Genomic DNA, 23,490 nt, shown 5'->3' with positions numbered 1-23,490 from the left:
GATTTTAGGAGGTTTGTGGATCATGGTCTGAATCAAGTTAAAACTCCTACCGTAGAGATTCTGATTTAGGGCATGAAGAGCAGACACATGAGAGAACCCAAACGTGGAATTTCTGCAGTGTCCCCTGCAGCCATGAGCTCCCCATCACCATCAAATTCCCTGCTGCTGAACATTTCTACTTTGAGGTTACCTGTCTCTTAGGGAAACAGAGTGAATGACCATCCCACACCCCCAAAAATGCCCAGCTCTGTTTCTCTTGAAAGACCCCAGTGAGTGATCCTAACTGCAGTCAGCCAAGGCCCGGCCCACAGTGAGGAGCCTGGGACCCCTGCCGCCATGGGCAGCGGAGCAGAAGCAGATCAGGCAGGTCTCACCTGGGCTTCTCAGAGGTCCTGGCGGCTGTCCTGGTCTCCTCTCCCCTCCCCTGTTCGCTTCTGCTGAGGAGGCAGCCTCTTTTATACTGTGGGAATCAGGAAATGTGCGATCAGATGACGGGTTTCTAGATAATTCAGAATTTTGCAGTCTGGTGGAGTCCTTCAGGGCTCTCCAAAGTAAATAATTGCCAATCACATTAGTAGGTGGGACAGTTAAGCCATTTGATCAACAAGATAAACAGAGAACAACTTGAGATGGTGATGCTGCTCAAGACATCACGGTTTCATGAGTGGGGCTCAGGCTGGGGACCCACGTTCGCAGGTGGCCTGGAAGATCAAATTTGGAACACCAGGAGAGGCAGGAACTGGAGCCAGGAAGGGACCTCAGGCTCCTATCTAGGCCCTTTTCCATTTCTGGTTCAATTCTTTCTCTCCAAACTGTCGAAGTGTCAAAAAGAGAATCTGTCCCTGATTTCCCTACTTCTGGGACATCTGAGTCCCTCTTGCATGACAGTTCCATGCTGGGGACGATACATCCTCACCAGAACTCTGAGAGGGAGGGGCTGCTGGTCCTCCTCCACAAATGAGGAAACTGAGGCCCAGTGGGACAAGTGCCCAAAGACACAGGGAGGATGTGACAGAGTCAGAACTCAACTCACTGGATGATAATAACCATACAAACAGTGTCAACAGCTGACACTTGCTGAGCTCTTGCTGTATGCCAGGCCCGGCATTGCTTTTCACACGCGGCATCTCATGAATCCTTGTGAGTTTGTGTGACGTGGGAATGAACACCCACATTGACAAGGGGAAACTGAGGCTCAGGGTGTGAGTTGACACATCCAGAGTTGCACAGTGGGATGGGACCGAGGCATCTACACTCCGGTCCTTTCTCTGAGTCACTGAGCTGACGGACAAAGATGCCTTCCAAACACTCACTGACCATTTTGCTTTGCTGCATCCTTGAATTTCACACTTTCCTGAAATTTCACTTTTATATCCTGGAAAAGTCTTTCCAGCTTCCCAGGCCTGAGGGATGCTGTGCATCCTGGTCTCTACCTTTACCCTTTCTTCCTCCCTTCCCCAAAGGAAGTAGCAGCATTTGTCCACACCAGTTGGGCCTTTAGAGTCTGTTTTACAGATGAAAGTACTGAGGCATGGAGAGATCAAGGTCTTAGAGTGGCGAGAGCATGTCTTGCCCTGTGGAACCTAACACCTTATGAGCAAAAGCAGAGAGAGAAGGAGGAAACACACATTTACTGAGGATCCTTTATGTGCGGGGGGGTCTCCATATTTGAACCTCGTCTTTTTAGGAGTAGTTGGTATTGTTTTCTCTCAATTGTCAGATAAGATGACTGAGGTTCAGAGAGGGTGACTACCTCACAAGGACACACAGCAAGTGAGTGGTGGAGTCAGAATTCACTCTCGTGTCTGATTCTCCCGTAATCAGTGAGCCACACTGCCCTCCCTCCCTCCAGGCCTTCACTGGAACCACTCCCACTTCCTGAGAGAGTCTGGCCAACTACTCTGAGGGGCCAGGGCGCTGGCTTTGAACTCCATTATCCATTCAAGCACTTGCTAGAGTCTTCCCACAGCTTGTATGCTGTCAGTCATCCTCAAAGGGGTCCTAGTTTTTGTTATCTTGGTGCAATTCTGACACGTCCCAGTTTTTATCTTGGCGCAACTCTCATGGGTGGGGTCAAGTTACTACTGTCTTTTGGGGAAACAGAGGCAGATAAGTCAAGGGACTGATTAAGTCTGTGCGGCCAGTTACTGGGCTCTTACAGCCTCTGATTTGAAGCCAGGAGGCGGCTTCTGTTATTCTGGCAGAAAAGGGACAGATTTGGGCACAGATGGCCCTGCTTCAAATGCTGTGACCCAGTCAAGTCTCTCCAAGTCTTGAGCTCCAGTTTCCGCATCTGTGAAAGGGGAGGGCGATATCTACCTCACAGGGCTGTGGGGGATAACGTCGGGGGAGCTGGTGGGAATCCTGTCCATAAACTCACGTGTCTAGACATTTTTCTAATATATCTATACTTTTGTTACCATATCAAATGACATTTTGCTGGGCAACAGAAACTTCCCCATTTCCCCCTGGGATTTTCTTTCTCTTCTAGAGACTTCATTTGTGCCGAGGCATCTGAAGGAGGCTGCCCTGTCCCTGTTCTGACTGGAAATACAGAGACATCCACATGCCATCTGGTCCCCGATGGGGGAGACCCTGTGCTTCCCTCCTGTCCAGATGCCTCTCTGATTTAGCATTTACTTCTCATTCCCTTGTTAGACACCCGGAGTTTCTGCTGTTTCTTGATTTGTTGGGCAGGACCAGGGGGAGCCAGCCCAGCCCATCTACCTGGACCCCTCTGGACCCTCCAGTTACCCTTCTCTCCCTGGGGTCTCGTCATCTCTCTCGGCTCTGGAGGGGAACAGGGGCAGATTCACCCTCTGTTCTTCAATCCACCGACTTAGGTTTTCTGTGTTCCTCCTCCCACGCCAGGTTTTGCCTGGGGAGTCGCAAGGGCATGAGACACTTTCCAGAACTCACCAGAACTATGTTCTCTTAATTTCTCTTGGATTCTCACACTCCACCAACACAACATGGGGAGTGTTTTAGTCTTGGGGGCAGGAACCCTTGCTTCAATTCATTGTATATGTGCTATTCTTGATGTCACCTATGCTCTGAGATTTGAAATTGAAAAACCAAGACTTAAAAAACTCTTTCAAAAAAATTAACGTGCAGTCAAATTAGTTTTTTTCTCTGGGTGCACATTTCTATGAATATTAACTCTTGTGTGGGTTTATGTAGCTGCCATAATGATCAGGATATAGAACAGCTCCATCACCCCCAAAACCCCCTCTTCCCGCCCTTTTATAGTCACACCCTCCCCCACCCACTGATCTGCTCTCTGTCACTACTGTTTGTCAAAGACCCGGGCTGTGGAAACTCAAAAGCTTTCTCTCTGCTTCTGCCAAAGTTGCCCTTCCTTGAAGCCACAGGGCTGCATGTTCCACTGCCCCGAGCAGGGCAGGAGTCGTGGGGCGTGAGGAAACGTGGAAGGCCATGCCGCTCACATTTGGAGACAGTGTTTTCCGTGTTGGTGATGTCAGTGCCTTCCCTATGTGTTCCTCAGAAACTGCAGGGGGTGCTCCTTTCTTCCTGCATGTCAGATTGTGACTGTGGTGAGAGCCTTTACTGGTATCGTTTTTTGAATCAAGAGATCCATTTATAAAGGGAGGAGTTAATTTTATTTTTCAAGCGGCTCTGACCTGTGCAAGGTCTGTTCTCTAGAACGTGGGAGTGGGTTGCTGGTTCTGTTTCCTGGGAGGAGGGTCAGGAGGGGGCTGAGTTGGAGGGGGGTCTTCCGATGGCTTTAGAAACCCCAGTGGTTTTTTTGAGGGGTAGAGGGAAAAAAGCGTTCACTGAGAGCTACGTGCTCCAATTTTGATGAGAAAATAATAAATTTTCTTAAGCAGAGTTTGCTTAAGTCAAGTTCCACTTACCTTGGAGATTAATCTTCCTCCCTACATTTACAGCTAATAATTATAATAGCTTTCTATGACACACTAGCACTTTATCCCATCTCTAAGAACCCTGTGGGGGCACTGAGGCTCAGGGAGGACAGTGATCTGCCCAAGGTCACCTCAGAGGGAAGAGGTGATGTCAGACTGTCCTTGGGGCTGTCTGGTTTTCGTGTTCTTTACTTCAGGAGCAAGTTTGCATCTGAGAGTCTTCAGTTCAGAAAGTGCCCGCTCATGTTCTCTGGAGCCTCCCCACCCAAGAAATCAGGCAGTCGGGATTCCAAGTCCAGCTCAGCCAGGGACGTGGGCATGAGGCTTTCCTTCATTGAGCCATGGTTTCCTCATCTATCATCTGTCCTCATCTGTCCTCATCTATCGTCTATGTGGAGCTGACGGCACCCACATCCAGGGCTGGGAGAGGGTTACGTGGAGCTACATGCAGCACGCAGCCCAATCCCTGGCTCAGAATCCGAGCTCTGCAGTGGAAGGGCCTGGAAGTTACAGGCACAGACAGGGAGCGCTCGGGCATGAATCTGAGCACTCAGGGCTGAATTTCTGCTTAAATTACACCCCAACCCAGTATCATAATAGAGGTCCACTATGCAACAAGCTTTTTCAGGAGAAGACACGTTGAGGTCATGGCTCCAGGAACCTTAAAATGAAAGCAAAGAGAATGGGAGAAACCCAAGGAGGCCCCTTGAGGAAGGAGACCCCCAATCTGTCCAGGATGGGTCAGGAGGAAGGCAGACAAAAGCAGCCTTCACTGAGGGACCAGGCAAGCTCGCTGGAGGATGGGACCCACCCTCCCATGTTTGCTCTTTGAATCACGAGCAGGAAAATCCCCATAAACTCAAGGCTGTCAAGGGGAAGCATCTGAGTGAACTTGGGTGTTTAGGCTTCCAAATCCCCAGCGAAGCATTTCTGATTAGGGAGTCAGAATTGAAAGAGCTCTCTCCATATTTTCATCTCTGACCTCTGGACACTTCCTTCTCTGAGCTTGTCAATCCAGCTGAGCACGTATTTCATCGTTTCCCCTCAGCGTGTGGGGAGGTGTCAGAAGGAAGGGAGGGAAGGCTGCAGGGGGCATTCACAGTGGTCAGAAGCGTAGGCTCTAGAGTGTGGCTGCCTGAGTGCAGTCAACTTGGTCTTTCCTGGCTGTGTGACCTTGAGCGAGGGACTTTCTCTCTCTGAGCCCAGTGTCCTCATGCATAAAATAGGATAGCAGGTTTGTACTTCATGGGGTTGCTGTGAGGATTTGCTGAGATGCTGAATGAAGCTCTGAGCACCCAGCTTGGCACACGCCAAGTCTTAACATGTGTGTGCTCCTATTATTAATACCTCTGTGTTATCTCCCCTTGATTTCTCAGTATACTTTCCCTCCCCTTGGGTGGAGGAGGGAATCAATACTTAAGAATTGAAGAGTCATTAATCAAATAATTAACAATGAATCAAATGACGTTTAATAAGCATTTCCCATGGAACTAGCACACAATAAACATTGCAAATTTTTCCACATACTCCTACAAACATCCCGCATGGTAAATATTTTTTATTTTAAAAATTTTTGTTAGGGCCTGGCCCTGTGCTGTGGAGGTTAAGTCCTGTGTGGTCTGCGCCATTTGGTTTTATAAAGTGGTCGTACGACTCACCTCCCACCCACAGTGTGAGGGCCCCTGTTGCTCCACATCCTGTGAGATTTCTGTTCCCATTTTGCAGGTGAGGAAGAGCAAAAGGGAAAGTGCCTTGTCCCAAACCTAGCTAGTGAGTCATAGGACCAGCATTCATCCATCATTTAAGCTCAGGTATTTGCTGAGCTCACACACTGTGCCAGCCCTGCACTGGGGCGGGGGTCATTGGTCTCCCCAGTGCACACGGTCCACACCCTCATGGAACTGCTCTTTGGACTGGATTGAATTTGAACTCAGTGCCAAATTTATGCTTTTCCACTCCGTCACCCTTTCTCTACACTCCCTTGGAGCCCAAAAAGTGCTTGGCATGTAGGAGGTGCTCAATAAGTGTGGGTGGACTGAATGAGGGAATGGGAAATCTCCACAGGGCCTTCCCTGCATTGATGAGTAAACTCATAGATGGGTTTCTGGCTCCAAATTACTGGAAAAGAGTATGTTCTCAGATACTTCTGGGCTGATGAGCAAATGCAGGCATATTTAGTATCAAGATGGACCTTCATCAAGTTTACTTCTGGAACCTAAACCTCAGGGCCCAGGCTGGGGGACCCCTGCACCTTCAGAGCTAAAATTTATTATGGGAGAGGACGGGATGTCCACAGGGCCTGTGGTCAATGTTTTCGGGTCAGTGGAAGCCACAATCTAAGGAAGGCGTAAGGTCCCAAGGTGTGGAATCTCCCTCTAATAATCATCAGTGCATCGCTGGAGGACACTAAGTCTGACATGTGGGGGGTTGGCTGTTTCACAGTTGGTTGAGTTCCTGAGCAGCAGCCTGTTCTGTAAGGAGAAGAGGCAGTGTCACTCACCAGCATGTCTGTCCCTCCAAATCCTAGATCCCCACTGAAGGGGACTCTCATCCATCCATGCTGACCAAGGGCCAGTGCCAGGAGCACTTGTGTTAGAACTCTTTCCAAGTGATAGCTAGTGATGCGCTCCTTGCTGTCTTCCATTCTCGAGACTGTGAGCCCCGTGAGGGCGGGGACCGTATCTGTTTATCTGCAGCTCAAGGGGGTGGTCTCAGTCTGGGGTGGGGCCAGTGCTCCCTAAAGGATTGAGTGGAAATCTTGGGAGAAGCCACAAGCTCTGGTGAGTGGTAGGTGTGAGTGACTTGGTGGGGCACAGCCGGCTTGGTAGGGATCCCCTCTGCTGTCCCAGCTTTCTCACAGGACAGTAATGGTCATCATGATATTGTCACCTCTAAGAGATCTCAGAGCACATGCAGACCCCCCTGAGCAGGCCTCGCTGGGAGCTCCATGTGGGGCACCTCCTCCAGCCATTTTCCAGTCCTGAGTCCTCCTCCCTGGATGGACACACAGACTCACCCATGAGGCTTTTCAACAGTTTCACATCCAGCTGCCTGAGGACTTCACCGGTCAGAGGACACACCTGGGCCAGCAGCACAGACAGAAGGGTCAGACCAGAGACCGGGAAAAGAAGGCTAGAGGCCTGTGGCTAGAAGCTTAGACTCCACTGGATTTCCACAAGCAATCATGGCAAGAGTGCTCCCTTGTATTGATCGCCAACCACATGCCATGCACAGCACTTTCTTGCTTTGTCTCTCTCAATCCCTGTGACATCTCTATCAGCTAGGGACCATACTGGTTCCCATGCTACAGATGAGAAAACTGAGGCTCTGCAAGGCTAAGTCACTTGCTCAAGGACACCCAGCCAGTAGATGGCAAAACTGAAATTTTTAAGAGGTCTTTCAGGTTCTGTTACCTAGGGTTTGAAACTCTTTGCTGGGCTGCCATTAGATATGCCCCGACCCTCACACTCAAGGATACCCACGGAAAAAATATTTTTCTCAGGCTTACCTGACTTTCTACCTGGTGTGGGATAACTTTTTTCAGATTGTGTCTGAGGTTGCGGAGAAAATGTTTCATCTTTGGTGGGCAATCTCTAGAAAGAGAGGCAGATGTACAGAATGGACAGATAAACATGGGCAGTATAAATGCCAGGTGCTAAGTGTTGAGTACACCTCAGACAGTCGTTGCATCCTCTGCCAGCCCTGTCCAGGAGGCATCACCATCAGCAAAAAAGGGCGATTCAGAGGGATGATGCCACTTGTCTGAGGTCACATGGCCTGTAAGTGTTGAATAGACTAGAACAAGGTCAGCAGAGCTCCAGGGTCCACAGTCTGCCCCCTGCACTGTCTTGTCCATGAGCAACTGGTATGATCTAGGCATTCAGTGAAAGTCAGATGAATAAATGAATGGACATCTACCTAAGACTTCGTTGTTTCCAGCATCCTGGAATTCCAGAGAGAAACCTGATGTAAATCTTGCCCTCAAGGGACTCAGTGTGCTGAGGTTGGCAGACTTGGTCAGCCGGGGTATGGATCTTCATTTACCTGTTTTTTCTGTCTTGTTCACCACTGTATCTCTGGCATCAAGCACGCTGTGCCTGGCACACAGTAGGCTCTCAGTAAATGTTTGTTGAATGAATGAGGGATGAGGAGGAGCTTTAGAGAAGAAGGGAAGGGTATTCCAGGCAAAGGATCAGCACGTGCAAAGGCAAGGTTGTGTGCAAATGCATGGCGTGTTGAAGGAGGGATGGGTCCTTCCAAGAGACTATAGGGCAGAGAGCTGCAGAGTAGGGCAGGGGAGAGCACAGTAGGGCCTTGAGTGACATCATCAGTTTGCTGTTCATCCAGAGGGCTCTGGAGAACCACTGGAGGGTTAGGAGCAGAGGCCACAGACATGACCAGTTTTCTGTGCTAGAAAGTTACTGCTGCTGCAGGAGAGAATGCACTGAAGGAGGCGAGGTCTGAGTCGGGGGAAGGAGGGGGAGGCTCTCACAACTGTCCAGGTCGTGGACTATGAGCCGGGGGCTGTGGCTGTGGGATGGAGAGAAAGGGAGCAAGTGGGGGCGGCCAGGAGGTCATTGATGGGAGCGGGTGAAGAGGGGCTGTGGGGAGTGAGGAGGGAGAGTCTGGCTTCTGGGAGGCGGCAGGGCCGACACTGAGGTGGGGACGTGGGAGGAGAGCAGATCCTGGGGAAAGGGTGAGATCCGTTTGGGGCTCATCCGGGAGGTGGTGGAGCTGTGTGGCCGCAGCTAGGAATGGTCACCCTGGGGAGGGGCAGCTGGGACCTTACTGAGTCAGGACTGTCATGTGGACGCTGCCGGGCTCCACGCCGCAATCGCCTATCACCAGATCCCTCCGGCCAAACTCGTCTTTCTCCAGCCAGAACTCCACAACGAGGTTCGTGTGCACATGCGCCTTTATGATCTTGTCGTTGAAGGGCCTGGGGACAAGAGAGAGGAGGAGGGGAAAGGGCAGGAGACGGAGGAAGAGCAGGGGTGGAAGCAGCTGAGGAGAAGAGTGGCTCTTTAGACAAAAGGACAAACCAGCCCCCTGGGCTCCTCCTGGCCTGCATGTTGAATCCTGCAGTCGGTGATTATGAGAAAACTGCTATGAGCCAGAGCGGCTTCTGAAAGTCCTTTAAATAGACCAGATTAGGGGCCTTTGGAAATTCAGAAGCTGAGAGTTAATCTTATTTTTAAAATCCTCACCGCTTAGCTGCAGCCTCCCTTTCCTTGGGAGCAATGGATGTTATAGGATGGTTTGAACAGGAGGAGGAAAGGATGATAAGATAATTAGAATTTCCCTTTTTTTAAGTCCGTTAGTGATCTCACGTAGGTTTAAATGAACAAATGACCTGCCCCCACTGACCACTGATGGCCATCCACATGCCAGCTGAAGAAACCAAGGAACAGAGACATGCAGTGACTTGTCCAAGATCACACAGCCAGTGAGTTCAGAATCCAAGATTTGAAACCAGGTTGGTGTCAGATAGATCTGGGTCCCCAGGTTTCCAAATTCCCCTCCCCCGCAGATGCCAGGTTCCCATCAGGAGGAGCAGCACCCCTCAGACCCCACTTCTGTGTGACTCACAGTCTCATGTCAGTGTCGAATTCAAGGGAGAAGTTTGCAGAGAACCACTCCTTCTGGAAAGACATCCAGATCTCGCCACAGTCCAGCTGAATGTTGGTGATGTTGGCGCTGCACAAGGAGAGAGCAGAGGCCCCGCAAGAGGGAGGGACCACAGACGTGAAGGTCTTGGACTGAGAAACAAGCCTGGACCGTCTGTAGAAAGGGCCCGGCAGTGGGATTTGGAGTCAGATCCTTTTACAGCTGCTCTGAGGGCAGGAACCCTGGGCTGCACGCTGTCCCAGGGTCTCCTGATAGATACAGCTGATCTGTGCAACCCACAGCCAACTGCAGACCCAGACCCTGGGCTTGTTCTCAGACCAAGCCTCCCCTCTCACAAGACGGCCCCACCATCAACCAGGTGCCCAGAGCCACACCCCAGGAGCTATCTGTGACTTCTCTCCAGCCCTCACTTCCACATGCAACCTGCCAGAGAATCAAGTTGTCTCTGCCTGCAAAATATATCCTGAACTTGGCCTCTTCCCACCACCTCTGTCACTTTCACCTGGTCCAGGTCACCATCACTTCTTGCCTGGAGATGCTCTAGTTTCTGGCTCCTTGTCATGAACTTGGTCTCTCTGCAAACTTTTCTCCATGTGGCAGCCACAGGGGCCCTAACACTCCGTCACTCAACATTCTCCACTGGTTTCTCACTGCCCTTGGAATAAAACCCAAACGCCACACCATAGCTCTTAAGACTTGCAGGTCTGGCCCATCTGCCTCTGCGACCCCATCTCCTACCATCCTCCCCCTTCTCACCCAGCCACATAGGACTTTTTCTCTTCCTCAAACACACCAGTCTCTTCCCTGCCTCAGGGCCTTTGCATTCTCCACTCCCCATTTCCTTCAAGTCTCTCACTTCCTTCCCTTCATTCAAGTTTCTACTTAAGGGTTACTTCTTTAGAAAGGCCTCCTGATCAGCCCCTCACTCTCTCACCCCTTACCTTGCTAACTTTCTCTTGGATACATCCCTCCATCTGAAATTAGTTGTTTACTTCCAGGGCCTATCTCGCTAACGAGGATGCGAGATCCAAAAACGCAGTGACCCTGTGTCTGGTCTATAGCTATATTCCTCACACCCAGCCCAGGTCCTGGTATGCAGTAGGCGCTCAACAAATAATTATGACAACTGTTAAAGGAATGAATGAAGAGAGGTGATTGCAACTGCACACGTCAAGGAGAACCCTGTTGGTGAGCACTGGTGCTCATGAAATGGAGAGAGTGAGGGATTTGAATCAGAGAGATGGGAGCTCGAGGCTGCAGATGCAATTGAGCAGCTTGGAGAGTGGGAAGCTGAGGGACAGGGGAGGTGAGCAGGACAGGCCCAGTTCTGCATAGTTAATGGAGTAACCAGTGGCCTTGTGCAGCAGAGAAAGCTCCCAACCCCTCCTGTGGGCGGGGACAGTTCTCATGCCCATTTCACTGATGAGGATCAGAGGCCCAAGCTCAGGTTGCTCAAATGCCTTGCCAAGAGTCCCACAGCTGTCAAGCAAGAGAGTGGGGTTCAAATGTCTGACTCTAGTCCTGAGGTCCTTTGGCACCCCAGATGTTTATCCAGGCTATGTTCTCTGTGTACCGTTGTTATAGATGAGGCCAGAGTGGTCCAGCAACTTCTCTAAGGCTGGTGGCAGAGCCAGGATTTAAATGCAGAAACTTTTATTTCCAAGCCTTCACTTTTAATTACCCTGATAAGCTGCCTCCCCAAATGACCCCTTGTTTTGGGGTACTTACTCGTCTTGTATTGGGCCTTACATCTCCTCCTTCTAATCTTCCTTTTCCTTCCCTCTTCACAGGCCTTGTACCTCCATCCCCTCAGCTCTGAGTTCTGACCCAGAGCTTTACAAAGAGTTCCTGGGCCAGGGCTGGGGTTCAGGGTCTCACCTGCCTTCTTGACGCTGCTGAAGCTTCATGCTGCTAATTAGCCAGCCCACCACCCCTGGGGCCATCTGGCCTGAGACATTCAGACTGTCTAGGAGACAGATATTCCGGATTCGGCCTTCTGCGTTGTGCTTCATGAGGCCCTGGGAAATAACTGGCAATGGACAAAGGACATGGCACAATGTCATGGAAAACATGGGGAGTTTGGAGTCAGGAGACCTAGGTTGCAGGCTGGTGCACCCATTTCTTGCTGAGTGATTGGTGCCTGTCATTCCCCCACCCCCAACCCTGAGACCCACATTCTTGATTTGCGAAATTTACTTTGCAGAGTTGATGTGATGCACCTGCAGAGGGTCTGGCAGGCCACGCTCCTCAAAGAAGAGGTTATGGTTGAAAGTTCCCCCAATGCCATATTGCTGAATCTGGGACACAGAGCCTGGCATACAGGATGTAGATCACAATAAATGTTGAAGAGAAACATAGGTGGGCAAACACTCAGCTGCAGTCCTGAGACAGCTGATAAGAGCCTTGCAGACTGGAGGCCTACACCAACTGTAAGCCCCTGAGCCTAGAAATCAGCCATCCTGGGGGCCTGATCACTTAACAGGAAAATTGCCACAGGAATGTGCCATTAGCTGTTGCAACTGACTGTTCTGGGGCTCCCCATCTCTGATAAAGTGACTGAAGGGACCATACCAGCCACCTGCAGCTGAACACTACAACCAGCTGGCCAGGGGGACAGCCTAGCCTCCTTGGGCACCAGCAGCAAGAGCAACCCTGCCACAACAGAAGGACACAAATAGCCCATAAAGAGGACACTCCTGGAACATTTGGAACTGGTGACGAGTGGGAAGCACAGGGCTGGGCCTCATAAGGCATTGATTACATAAGGCCACCTCTCCAAGGCCCAGAGATGTAGCTGACCTAGCTAATGCACATATATAAGCAAAGAGAATGAGGCAAAATGAGGAGGCAAAGGAATATGTTCCAAGTAAGGGAATAGGACAAAATCCCAGGAAAAGAACTAAACAAAACAGAGATAAACAATCTACCTGAGAAAGAGTTCAAACAAACAGTCATGAGGATGCTCACTCATTGTGGGAGAAGAATGGATGAACTCAGTGAGAACTTCAACAAAGAATTGGAAAAGATAAAAAAGAAACCTATAATAAGTACACAAAAAATTAAGAGAAAGAAACCCAAACATAATACTAAAGAAAGCCATCAAACCACAAGGGAAGAGAGCAAGAGAAGAAGAAGGAAACAGAGAAGAACTAATAAAAGACCCAGAAAAAAAGTAACAAGATGGCAATAAGTACATATTTATCAATAGCGACTTGAAATGTCAATGAACTAAATCCTCCAATCGAAAGGCATAGGGTGATCGATTGGATAAGGAAATGAGACCCATGTATATGCTGCATACAAAAGACACTCACAAACTGAAAGTGAAGGGATGGAAAAAGATACTCCATGCAAATGGCAATGAGAAGAAAGCTGAGGTAGCAATACTTATATCAGACAAAATAGACTTTAAAACAAAAACTCTAACATGAGACAAGGAAGACTACTACATAATGATAAAGGGAACAATCCAACAAGAGGATATAACACTTGTAAATATCTATGAACCCAACATAGGAGCACCTAAATATAAAAAGGAATTATTAAAAGACCTAAAAGGAGAATTAGTAATACAATAATAGTAGGGGACTTTAACAGTCGACTTACACCAATGGATAGATCATTGAAACAGAAGATCAATAAGGAAATATTAGCCTTAAATGACACATTAGTCCAGACGGACTTAATAGATTAATACAGAACATCCCATCCAAAAAGTGCAGAATACACATTCTTTTCAAATGCATATGGAACATTCTTCAGGATACATCACATATTAGGCACAAAACAAGTCTCAGTAAATTAAGAAGATTGAAACAATACCAAGCACCTTTCTGAGCACAATGGCATGAAACGAGAAATCAGCCACAGGAAGAAAATCAGAAAAGCCACAAATATGTGGAGATTAAACAAAATGCTACTGAACAACAATTGGGTCAATGGAGAAATCAAAGGAGAAATAAAAAAATACCTGGAGACAATTGAAAAGGAAAATAAAACATGCCAAAATTTATGGGATACAGCAAAAACGGTTCTTAGAGGGAAGTTTATAGCAATACAAGCCTACCTCAACAAACAAGAAAAATCTCAATTAAACAATCCAATAATGCACCTAAAGGAACTGGAGAAAGAAGAACAAATAAAGCCTAAAATCAGTAAAAGGAAGGAAATAATAAAAATCAGAGAGGAAATAAATGAAATAGAGACTAAGAATACAATAGAAAAAGTCAATGAAACCAAAAGCTGGTTCTTTGAAAAGATAAACAAAATTGACAAATCTTTAGCTAGACTCACCAAGGAAAAAAGAGTGAAGGCTCAAATAAATAAAATCAGAAATGAAAGAGGAGAAATGAGAGAAGACAGCTCAGAAATACAAAAGAATATAAGAGAATACTATGAAAAACTATATGCCAACAAATTGGATAATCTAGAAGAAACGGATAAATTCTTAGAATCATACAACCTTCCAAAACTGAATCAAGAGGAAATAGAGAATTTGAATAGACAAATCACCAGTAAGGAGATTGCAACAGTAATCAAAAACCTCCCAGAAAATAAGAGTCCAGGACCAGATGGCTTCCCTCGTGAATTCTACCCAACATCCAAAGAATACTTAATACCTATCCTTCTCAAACTCTTCCAAGACGTTGAAGAGGAGGGGAGGCTTCCTAACTCATTCTATGAAGCCAACATTACCCTGAAACCTAAACTAGACAAGGAGAACATGAAACAAGAAAATTCCAGGCCAATATCACTGATGTACATTGGTGCAAAAATCCCCAACAAAACACTGGCAAATCGAGTACAACAATACATTAAAACAACCATACACCATGATCAAGTGGGATTTACTCCAGGGATGCAGGGATGGTTCAACATCCACAAACCAATCAATGTGATACACCAATTAACAAAATGAAGAATAAAAATCACATGATCATCTCAATAGATGCAGAGAAAGCATTTGACAAGATACAGCATCCATTTATGATAAAAACTCTGACTAAAATGGATGTAGAAGGAAAGTACCTCAACATAATAAAGGCCGTATATGGCAAACCCACAGCTAACATCAATCTCAATGGAGAAAAACTGAAATCTATCCCTCTAAGAACAGGAGCCAGACAAGGATGCCCACTTTCACCACTCTTATTTAACATAGTATTGGAAGTCCTAGCTGGAGCAATCAGGCAAGAAAAAGAAGTAAAAGGGATCCAAATTGGAAAGGAAGAAGTGAAACTTTCACTATTTGCAGACGGCATGATTTTATATATAGAAAAGCCAAGGAATCCACTAAAAATTTTAGAAATAATAAATGAATATGGTAAAATTGCAGGATACAAACTCAACATACAAAAACCAGTTGTGTTTCTATACACTAACGTCAAAGTATCAGAAAGAGAAATTAAGAGTACAATTACGTTTACAATTGTAACAAAAAGAATAAAACACCTAGGAATAAACTTAACCACAGAGGTGAAAGATCTGTACATTGAAAACTATAAAATGTTGTGGAAAGAAATTTAAGAAGACACAAAGAATGGAAAGATATTCCATGCTCTTGGATTGGGAGAATTAACATAGTTAAAATGTCCATACTTCCTAAAGCAATCTACAGATTCAATGCAATCCCTATTAAACTTCCAACAGCAGTTTTCACAGGAATAGAACAAAGATTCTTAAAACTTACATGGAAGAACAAAAGACCCCAAATAACCAAAGGAATTCTGAGTAAAAAGAACAAAGTGGGAGGTATCACACACCCTGATTTCAAAATATACTACAAAGCTATAGTAACCCAAACAGTGTGGTACTGGCACAAAAACAGACACATGGATCAATGAAACAGAATGGAGAGCCCAGAAATAAACGCACACATCTATGGACAGCAAATTTTCAACAAGGGAGCCAAGAACATACAATGGAGAAAGGAAAGTCTCTTCAATAAATAGTGGTGGGAAAACTGGACAGCCAAATGCAAAAGAATGAAAGTAGACCATTATCTTACACCATACACAAGAAGTAACTCAAAATGGATTAAAGACTTGAATGTAGGACCCAAAACCATGAAACTTCTAGAAGAAAACATAGGCAATACACTCTTCAATGTCAGTCTTAGCAGCATATTTTCAAGTATCATGTCTGACCGAGGGAGGGAGGCAATAGGAAAAACAAACAAATGGATCTACATTAAACTAAAAACCTTCTACATGGTAAAAGAAACCATCAGCAAAACAAAAAGACAACCTAACAATTGGGAGAAGATATTTGCAAACCATATATCTGATAAGGGGTTAATATCCAAAATATGCAAAGAACCTACACATCACAACAGCAAAAAAACCAAGAACCCAATTAAAAAATGAGCAAAAGATCTGAACAGACATTTCTCCAAAGAAGATATACAGATGGCCAACAGGCGCATCAGAAGATGTTCAACATCCTTAATTAACAGGGAAATGCAAATCCAAACTACAATGAGATATCACCTCACTCTTGTCAGAATGGCTATAATTAATAAGGCAGGAAATAGTGCTGGAGAGGACGTGGAAAGAGGGGAACTCTCATACACTGCTGGTGTGAGCGCTAACTGCTGCAGCCACTATGGAAAACAGTATGGAGATTTCTCAAAAAATTAAGAATAGAACTACCATACGATTCAGCTATTCCACTGCTGGATATTTATCCAAAGAACATGAAAATAGGGATGCGTCAAGACACATGCATCCCTTTGTTCACTGCGGCATTATTCACAATAGCCAAGACTTCGAGGTGACCTAGGTGCCCATCAAGGGATGAATGGGTAAAGAAGATGTGGTATATACACACAATGGAATACTACTCAGCCATAAGAAATGATGAAATCTGGCCATTTGTGACAACACGGATGGACCTTGAGGGTATAATGCTAAGTGAAATAAGTCAGAAGGAGAAAGCCAAATACCGTATGATCTCACTCATAAGTAGAAGACAAAAACAACAACAATCACATAGAGACAGAGATTGGATTGGTGGTTACCAGAGGGGAAGTGGGGAGGGAGGAGGGTGAAAGGGGTGATTAGGCACATGTGTATCATTATGGATGGTAATTAGTCCTTTGCTGGTGAACATGATGTAATCTACACAGGAATTGAAATACATAATGATGTAGACCTGAAATTTATATAATGTTATAAACCAGTTACCACAATAAAAAACAAAGAAACAAACAAACAAATAAATAAAAAGTAGGTGGGCAAATAAGGAGAGAAGAAATGCAAATCCTCCCACCCCAGGCCTGGAATAAACTGCAGGACTGAGTGGAGCTACCAGCAGAAAAGAACGAATCCCAAAAGGAAGAGAATTTTAAAAGCTATGGACATACTTAGGTCCTGCATGTCTTGGCTCTAGACTCTCCTGCCCAGGATGCGGGCCCAGCTCTGACGGACCTTGGAGCTCACCACTGGACACATTGATTTCACTGACTTGACCCTCCCTGTGATCAGGTCCCACACTGAGACCTATGGGTTACTGCAGAAAGCACTGTTATAGCTCAACCCCCGCATCCCCAGGGCCAGCTCCCTGACCCACTTTCAGCACCTTATGTTTACAAGAAAGTATGTCTGGAGTCACAGATCTGGGTTCAAATCCAAGTTCTGTCAGCAACCAGAGTGATGATTTCCTCATCTGTATAATAGGGGCAGTGAGAATACCAATTTCATAGGATTCTTGTGAAGAACATTGAGACCATTCATGCAAAGAATATTTATTGGGCATCTACTGGGTGTCAGGCCCTGTGCTGGGCACTAAAGACACAAATCAGTTTTCTGTTTAGTAGGAGAGACATTCATTAACCTAACACTTTCAAGGGTAGAGTGGAACTGTTGGTACGCCTAGAACTCTTAGTAGTCCTTGGTTAATGATGATACTAGCTCAGGGGAATTTGTGAGCACCCTTCACTAGTAGTTGCCAATGCAGTATCCTTTGATATATCCATCTATCCTTTACCTACTCATCTATCCAATATCCACCCATCAATTCATCCTTCCATCCACCCTCCCATCCATCCATCCTCACATCCATCCATCCTCACATCCATCCTCCATCTATCCACATATCCAATATCCATTCATCCTCCCATCCATTCTCCCATCCATGCACTCTCCAATCCATCCTTCCTATCATTCCATCCATCCTATATTCCCATCTTAACTCTGTTTTGACTCAGGCACTCTCTCCAATTCCTGGTCCAGATGAGCCTGTTGATTATCTGAGCCATTACTACACGGTGACTCTTTCAGGTTTAAAGTTGGCATGTGACCCAGGTTGGCCTTATTAGCCTAAGCAGAAGATCTTCTGTTTCATGTTTGAGAAAAATGTGTCTTCTCTTTCTCCTACTGATAAGGAACAGGACAGCCTGTAGCTGCAAAGGCCACTGGCCTCCATTTTCCTACCACACGGGGGACCAGCAGCCTGAGGATGAAACCAGGATGATAGTGGAGCTAAAAAATGGACAAAATCCAGTTCTGGATCGCAGCTTTGAGCTGCTGATTGAACCCAACCTGGATTTTGCCATGCCATTGACTTTCAGTTACATGGTATAGCTCTTTTTATTGTTTCAGTCAGGTTGAGTTGGGTTTTCTGTCACTTGCACCTAAGCATCCTAACTGATACATGAGAGGTGGTTGTAGCGATAAATATATTCACAGGTGGAAAAGCACTTTGCATGTACTTTCCTTCATTTAGGTCTCAAAAGCAGCCCCATTCTAACTTCACCCATTGTACAGATGGGGATACCGAGGCCCACAACAACACAGGAATGTATTTGATAACCTAATTGAAATGGATACATTGATGACAAACCATAAAATGCCAAGTTATGATGAGGGAAAATGGGAAACATTCATAATCTAAAACCATTAAGAAATAGAAATAGCAACTGAGGATCTCATTCTCAAAAAGCTTTTGATCTAGATGGTTTTATGGAAGGGTTACAGCAAACTTTTAAGAAGAGGTAATTGTGAGAGAAATTAGAAAAATAAGAAAGTGCCAAATTTGTTTTATGAGCCTGGTACAAATTGCCTAGCCTCAAGGACAGTACAAGGAAAGAAAGTCACACATCAAGTTTAGGTATGAAAAATGTGCTAAAATCCTAAATAAATCGTTAGCTAAGAAATCTAACAGCTAATAGTATATTGAAAAATATCCTATTACCCTGTAAAATATCATATTTTAGTATGCTACATTATAGATACATTATAAAAATAGTACATTATAAATATTTCATTATAGTACATTAGAAAAATATCATATTTATTCCAGAAATGCTAGAATGGGTTCAACATCAGAAAATCTATTAATATGTTTTATCACATTAATGGATTAGAGGAAACAACGGATTAAATCTTGTATGCAGAAAAATATTTGTTAAAGGCCAATACTGATTTATGATTCAGAAAAATTCAGAAAACTAGGAATGTAAGGGGACTTTCTTAACATGCTGAAAACTATATTCCAAAAGTCTACAGGAAATATCATACTTAGTGGAGAATTCTAGACACATTCCCACCCCATAGGAGTCTTAGCTATACCGCAAGGTATGAAAGAGTCACAGAAAGTATAAGGTTTAGAAGAGAAGAGAGAAAACTGTCACTATTTGCAGATGACATAACCCTTTAGCTAGAAAATCCAACAGAATAAATAAGACAAACCATTAGAACTAAGAAGAGGTCAGCAAGGCTTTTGGACAGCAGATTAATTTTCAAAAATCATCAGCTTTCCTCTCGTGTACCAACTAGAAAATATAATAGAAAGTCAGGGAATATTTACCGTAGCAACAAAACTATAAGTTCTCTAGGAATCAATTTAACAAAACGTGCTTAAGATGTTTATAGGGCTTTAAAATTCTATTAAGGGTCATACGGTAAAATCTGAATAAACTGAGAGCTATACTAAGGTTGTGATTGTGTGACAATATTGCGAAAATGTTAATTCTCTCTAAATTAACAAACAAATTCAATGTAACCCCAATCAAATTTCCAGATGATTTTTTTTTCTCTTTTAAGGAATTCAACACATCCCAAAATTCATTTGGAGGAAGAAAGGTCCATCAGATAAAACCGCATTTTACAAAGATGTAGTATTTAAAATATTATGTTATTGGTGTTGAAACAGTTACAGAGACACAGAGTACAGAGCTCAGAAGGGAATCTGTGTGTTTGGAAACTTGATGATGAAGCAGACGGGCTGAGAAAATGGACTCGTTACATGGAGACGGGGGAAGCTGGCCCTCTAACTCATGCACATAAACATACATAAAGATGGCCTCCAGATGGACTAAAAACTGACATGTGAAAGGTAAACTGGAAAGCTATTAGGAATAACAAAGCAGAATGTGTCTGGGATAGGGACAAGGGCTTAGGACTCATCAAACAGAAACCATAAGATGAAATTTTGATGAGTTTGAAAATATTCTTGTTCAATGTAGGACCTACAAATAAAGTGAATAGATGACATTTTGGGAGAAATGTTAGCAGTGCTTAGACCTGCCAAGAGACTAATGTTAAGAATAAATTAACATCTCCTTAAGTGAAGGGGAATAAAAGAAAAAGAAAGGAAAGTAAACAGAAAAATGGTCAAAAGATAAGAATAGAGAATTCAAAGAAATCAAAATGGCTAACAAAATTTCAAGAAGATGCTCAAACTAATTAGGTCAAGTCAAGTTAAAACAATTAGACATCACTCAACTATACATCAGACTGGCAACAATTTGAGAGATGGAGTTATGGACTGAATTGTGCCCCTCCACCCTTTACATATTGAGCCCAGCCCTCCAGTGTGACTATACTGGAGCCAGGGCCTTCAAGGAGGTGATCAGGGTTAAATGAGGTCATAACGGTGGGGCCTAATCTGATAGGACTGGTGTTCTTCTAAGAAGAGGAAGAGACACCAAGATGCACTCTCTCTCTCTGTGCACACACATAGGTGAGGACACAGCAAGAAGGTAGCCATCTGCAGCCAAGAAGAGAGGCTTCCTCAGAAACCAATGCTGTGGGCACCTCCATCTTGGACTTCCAGCTCGAACTGTGGGAAAATAAATGTCTCTTGTTTTAGCCACTTGGTCTGTGGTATCTTGTTATGGCAGCCTAAGTAGACTGGTTAAGATGGATACTCCCCAGAGTTGGGAAAGACGGAGAGACAGTTATGCTTGTTTATTACTGGAGCCAGTGTAGACAGGCACAGCCATTCTAGAGAGCAATCTGGCAGTCTTTAGTTAAATTGAGTTAGCACCTGCCCAAGTGCCCAGCCATCCCCTTTCTGGGTATATTGCAGAGAAATTCTCCCCCAGATCCTAACAGGGACCCGTGCAGGGATGTTCATCTCAGTGTAGTTTGTAATAGTGGGGAACGAGAGACAACTCAAGAGTCCATCCCAAGGGGAACGGCCAAGTGGTGGTGAAAAGGAGGAATCTCATGGACTTCTCTGCACCAGTCTGAAGCCAGAGACGTCAACAGCAGAGTGTCCAATGAAAATAATAAAAAACAATGATATCTATATGGCAGTACCATTTATGTAAATCAAAACACTGCATGTTTCATTTTCATAAGGATGTGGACATACTTAAACACATATATTAAACACGGTGCGGTGCCTGCCGGGGAGTGGCAAATGGGAGTGAGGATGAGAGGGAAAGTTGAAAATACATAAGATAAAACAAAAAGGGACTTTGTGGTGATTCGTGACGATGATGACGTGCTATGAATTGGCATATGATCAGCTCAACCTCAATTTTCTGTACTTGAGGTGAGGTCTAAGGAAAAAAAGAAGAAAGGAGGGGACGTGACTGACCCGAGGTCACCCAGCAAGTCAGTGGTGGGCCCAGACGATGCTTCCCCTCCCACCCTGTGACAATGGGCAGAGTGCGGGCTCAGCTTACGTCTCGCCAGGGCAGACTTGCTGTCCATGTGGGCCTTGGCCAGGCCAGGCCAGGGCTGCTCGTGCAGGGCCGAGGGCAAGGCCAGCAAGCTGAGGAGGACCAGGAGCCTCCAGAGTGGATGCATCTTCGATTCTGGGACCTGCAGGTGTCAAGAAGGGTCAGATGGTACCCAGGCTGATGGCTGTGTGGGTGGCCACCCGGAGGGATGGACTCATGGTTTTCCGTGGGAAGATGACACCAGAGTCAACCCCAGCATGCTGTGGGGAGGTGTTGTGACGGGCTCTGGCAGCTGTCCCTGGGGCTTGCTCACATGGTAAGGGCAGCAGGTGGAACCCTGTGGGGAGGCCAGGGCTGCAGAGGGAGGCCTTGTTGCTTGGAGACGCCCAGCAGAGCCCACTGTTGGGTCATCTAGCAGGAGTCCTCTCCCAGACCCTGCACAGGCTGGATGTTGGTGACTCTCAGTGAATAAATAAAGGAATGAATGAACGGGTGAGGATGGCTAATCCCAGGCTCTCCAATGGGACTAGGACTTTCTTAAGGGCAAGATTATCCTCAATGCCTGCCATGATGCTTGCTTGCCAGAAATTACGTGCTAGTGAATGTTTGTTGAGTGACTAAATGACTGAATACATGAATGAGTAAGGATGGCTGATCTGTGAATCCCCTACCAAATTATCAGTTTCTTATGGGCAAGGTGTGAGTCTAATTAATCCTCATGTGCCCCGTACCTCCCTTGTTTACCATCCAGTAGATACTAATGAATGTTTGTTAAATGATGCAAATGAACGAATGAATGAAGGAATGATTGGGTGGATTGATTCATGGTTTGTCGATAAGACTTACAGGAGGGGCACAGAGAGCCTTGAAGCCAAAGCATTAGGTATACCTCATTGCTCTGGGGTTGGGTGTAGGAGAGAATTCAGTGCAAATCTCCCTGTCCTCCCCATGTCAAGAAATGGCACCACAGCCCATCCAGTTGCTCTGGCCCCAGCCCTGGAGTCCCCCTGACTCCTCTTTCCTCATCTCCCACAACCATCTGTCAGGAAATCCTATCAACACTTCTGGACTCTGACCACGCCTAACGAATCCTCCTCAGCCACCATTTTGGCCTGAATTACTGCAGGGGTGTCCTACCTGGTTCTTCCCTGGGGCTTGGTCCTACCCAGCTTCTTCCCCTGCCCACCTACAACCTCTTTTGCACACAGCAGCCTGAGCAATTGTTTTAAGACCTATTCAGACCATACGCTCCTCTGCTTAAAACCCGCCGAAGTTTTCTGTCACACACAGGTAGGGTCCTGCCCGAATTCCACAGAAGCCCTGGGATGGTCAGGGCACTTCACTCGGGTTTCCTAAGAGATTCTACTGAAAGCATCAGTTCAGGGTGACTCTCTTGGGGTTCATGTCCCCTTGGGGCTGCTTGTAGAATATCGGTTACTTTGAAATGTACTTTTCTAGTCTCCCTGGACTTGTGTAACCAGTTGGGATTCTGTTACTTTTTGTCAAGAAAATTGGAGAAGAGTGGGCACTGTTGGGAGGAGCAAACCTACTGTCCTTGGCTCTTTATTGGTCTGAACATGGGGGTGTGGGGAGTTGTCAGTCCTGCCCCACTATGGGTTGTGGTTCTCAAGGCCGAGTCTAAAGAAATGACAACATGGAGGGTGTTGACATTCTGAGCCTGGTGCATGACAAGGGGGCAGGCTGGCACTGCTCAGGGGTGGGCCTGGGATTTGGAGCCAGCTTGAAACATCATCGCGCGGTGGTTAAGAGAGTGGGTTTCCGAGTCACACAGACCAGGGTGAAGCCTGGCTCTCCCTCTTGGCAGACTCAGTTTCCAGTTCTGTAAAAGGAGGGTGATCATAGGCCTAGCCCTCTGGACAATATCACAGCCTCTCTGTCCCAAGGCCCAGTCCACACTTCCTCTTCCAGACAGCCTTCCCTGACTGCACCCAACCCCTTGGCCTCTTTCCCATCTGTGCTCCTGCAGCATTGACTGCCAAGGTCCGATTCCCGCCTGTCTTGAGAAACTCTACCTCATGCCAGGAAACTCGAGGTGGCACTGGGGTG

General features: G+C 46.0%; 1 protein-coding gene across 1 annotated transcript; it reads right to left on the bottom strand.

Annotated features, from left to right (window-relative positions):
- Positions 1-5,427: 5,427 nt before the first annotated feature.
- On the bottom strand, positions 5,428-21,773 carry BPIFA3 (BPI fold containing family A member 3). The gene is made up of 8 exons (XM_070247291.1): positions 21,737-21,773; positions 21,427-21,565; positions 11,391-11,541; positions 9,474-9,581; positions 8,674-8,823; positions 7,393-7,477; positions 6,901-6,964; positions 5,428-6,355 (listed from the first exon to the last, which is right to left on the bottom strand). The coding sequence occupies exons 2-8, from the start codon at positions 21,548-21,550 to the stop codon at positions 6,321-6,323; spliced, it is 717 nt and encodes a 238-aa protein (XP_070103392.1). The 5' UTR covers positions 21,551-21,565; positions 21,737-21,773; the 3' UTR covers positions 5,428-6,320.
- Between the last annotated feature and the right edge of the window lie 1,717 nt (positions 21,774-23,490).

Source organism: Equus caballus, chromosome 22, assembly GCF_041296265.1.
Source record: "Equus caballus isolate H_3958 breed thoroughbred chromosome 22, TB-T2T, whole genome shotgun sequence".
Taxonomy (NCBI): Eukaryota; Metazoa; Chordata; class Mammalia; order Perissodactyla; family Equidae; genus Equus; species Equus caballus.
The sequence above is the reverse complement of the archived record's forward strand: the minus strand, read 5'-3'. Positions and strand labels throughout refer to the sequence as shown.

Coding starts and splice junctions, on each gene's coding strand:
- BPIFA3 (XM_070247291.1), bottom strand. CDS start 21,550: ATGCATCCACTCTGGAGGCTCCTGGTCCTCCTCAGCTTGCTGGCCTTG. Junction 6,965..7,392: donor CACACCAGGTAGAAAGTCAG/GTAAGCCTGAGA, acceptor CTGCTGGCCCAG/GTGTGTCCTCTGACCGGTGA. Junction 6,356..6,900: donor ACTGTTGAAAAGCCTCATGG/GTGAGTCTGTGT, acceptor TTCTCCTTACAG/AACAGGCTGCTGCTCAGGAA.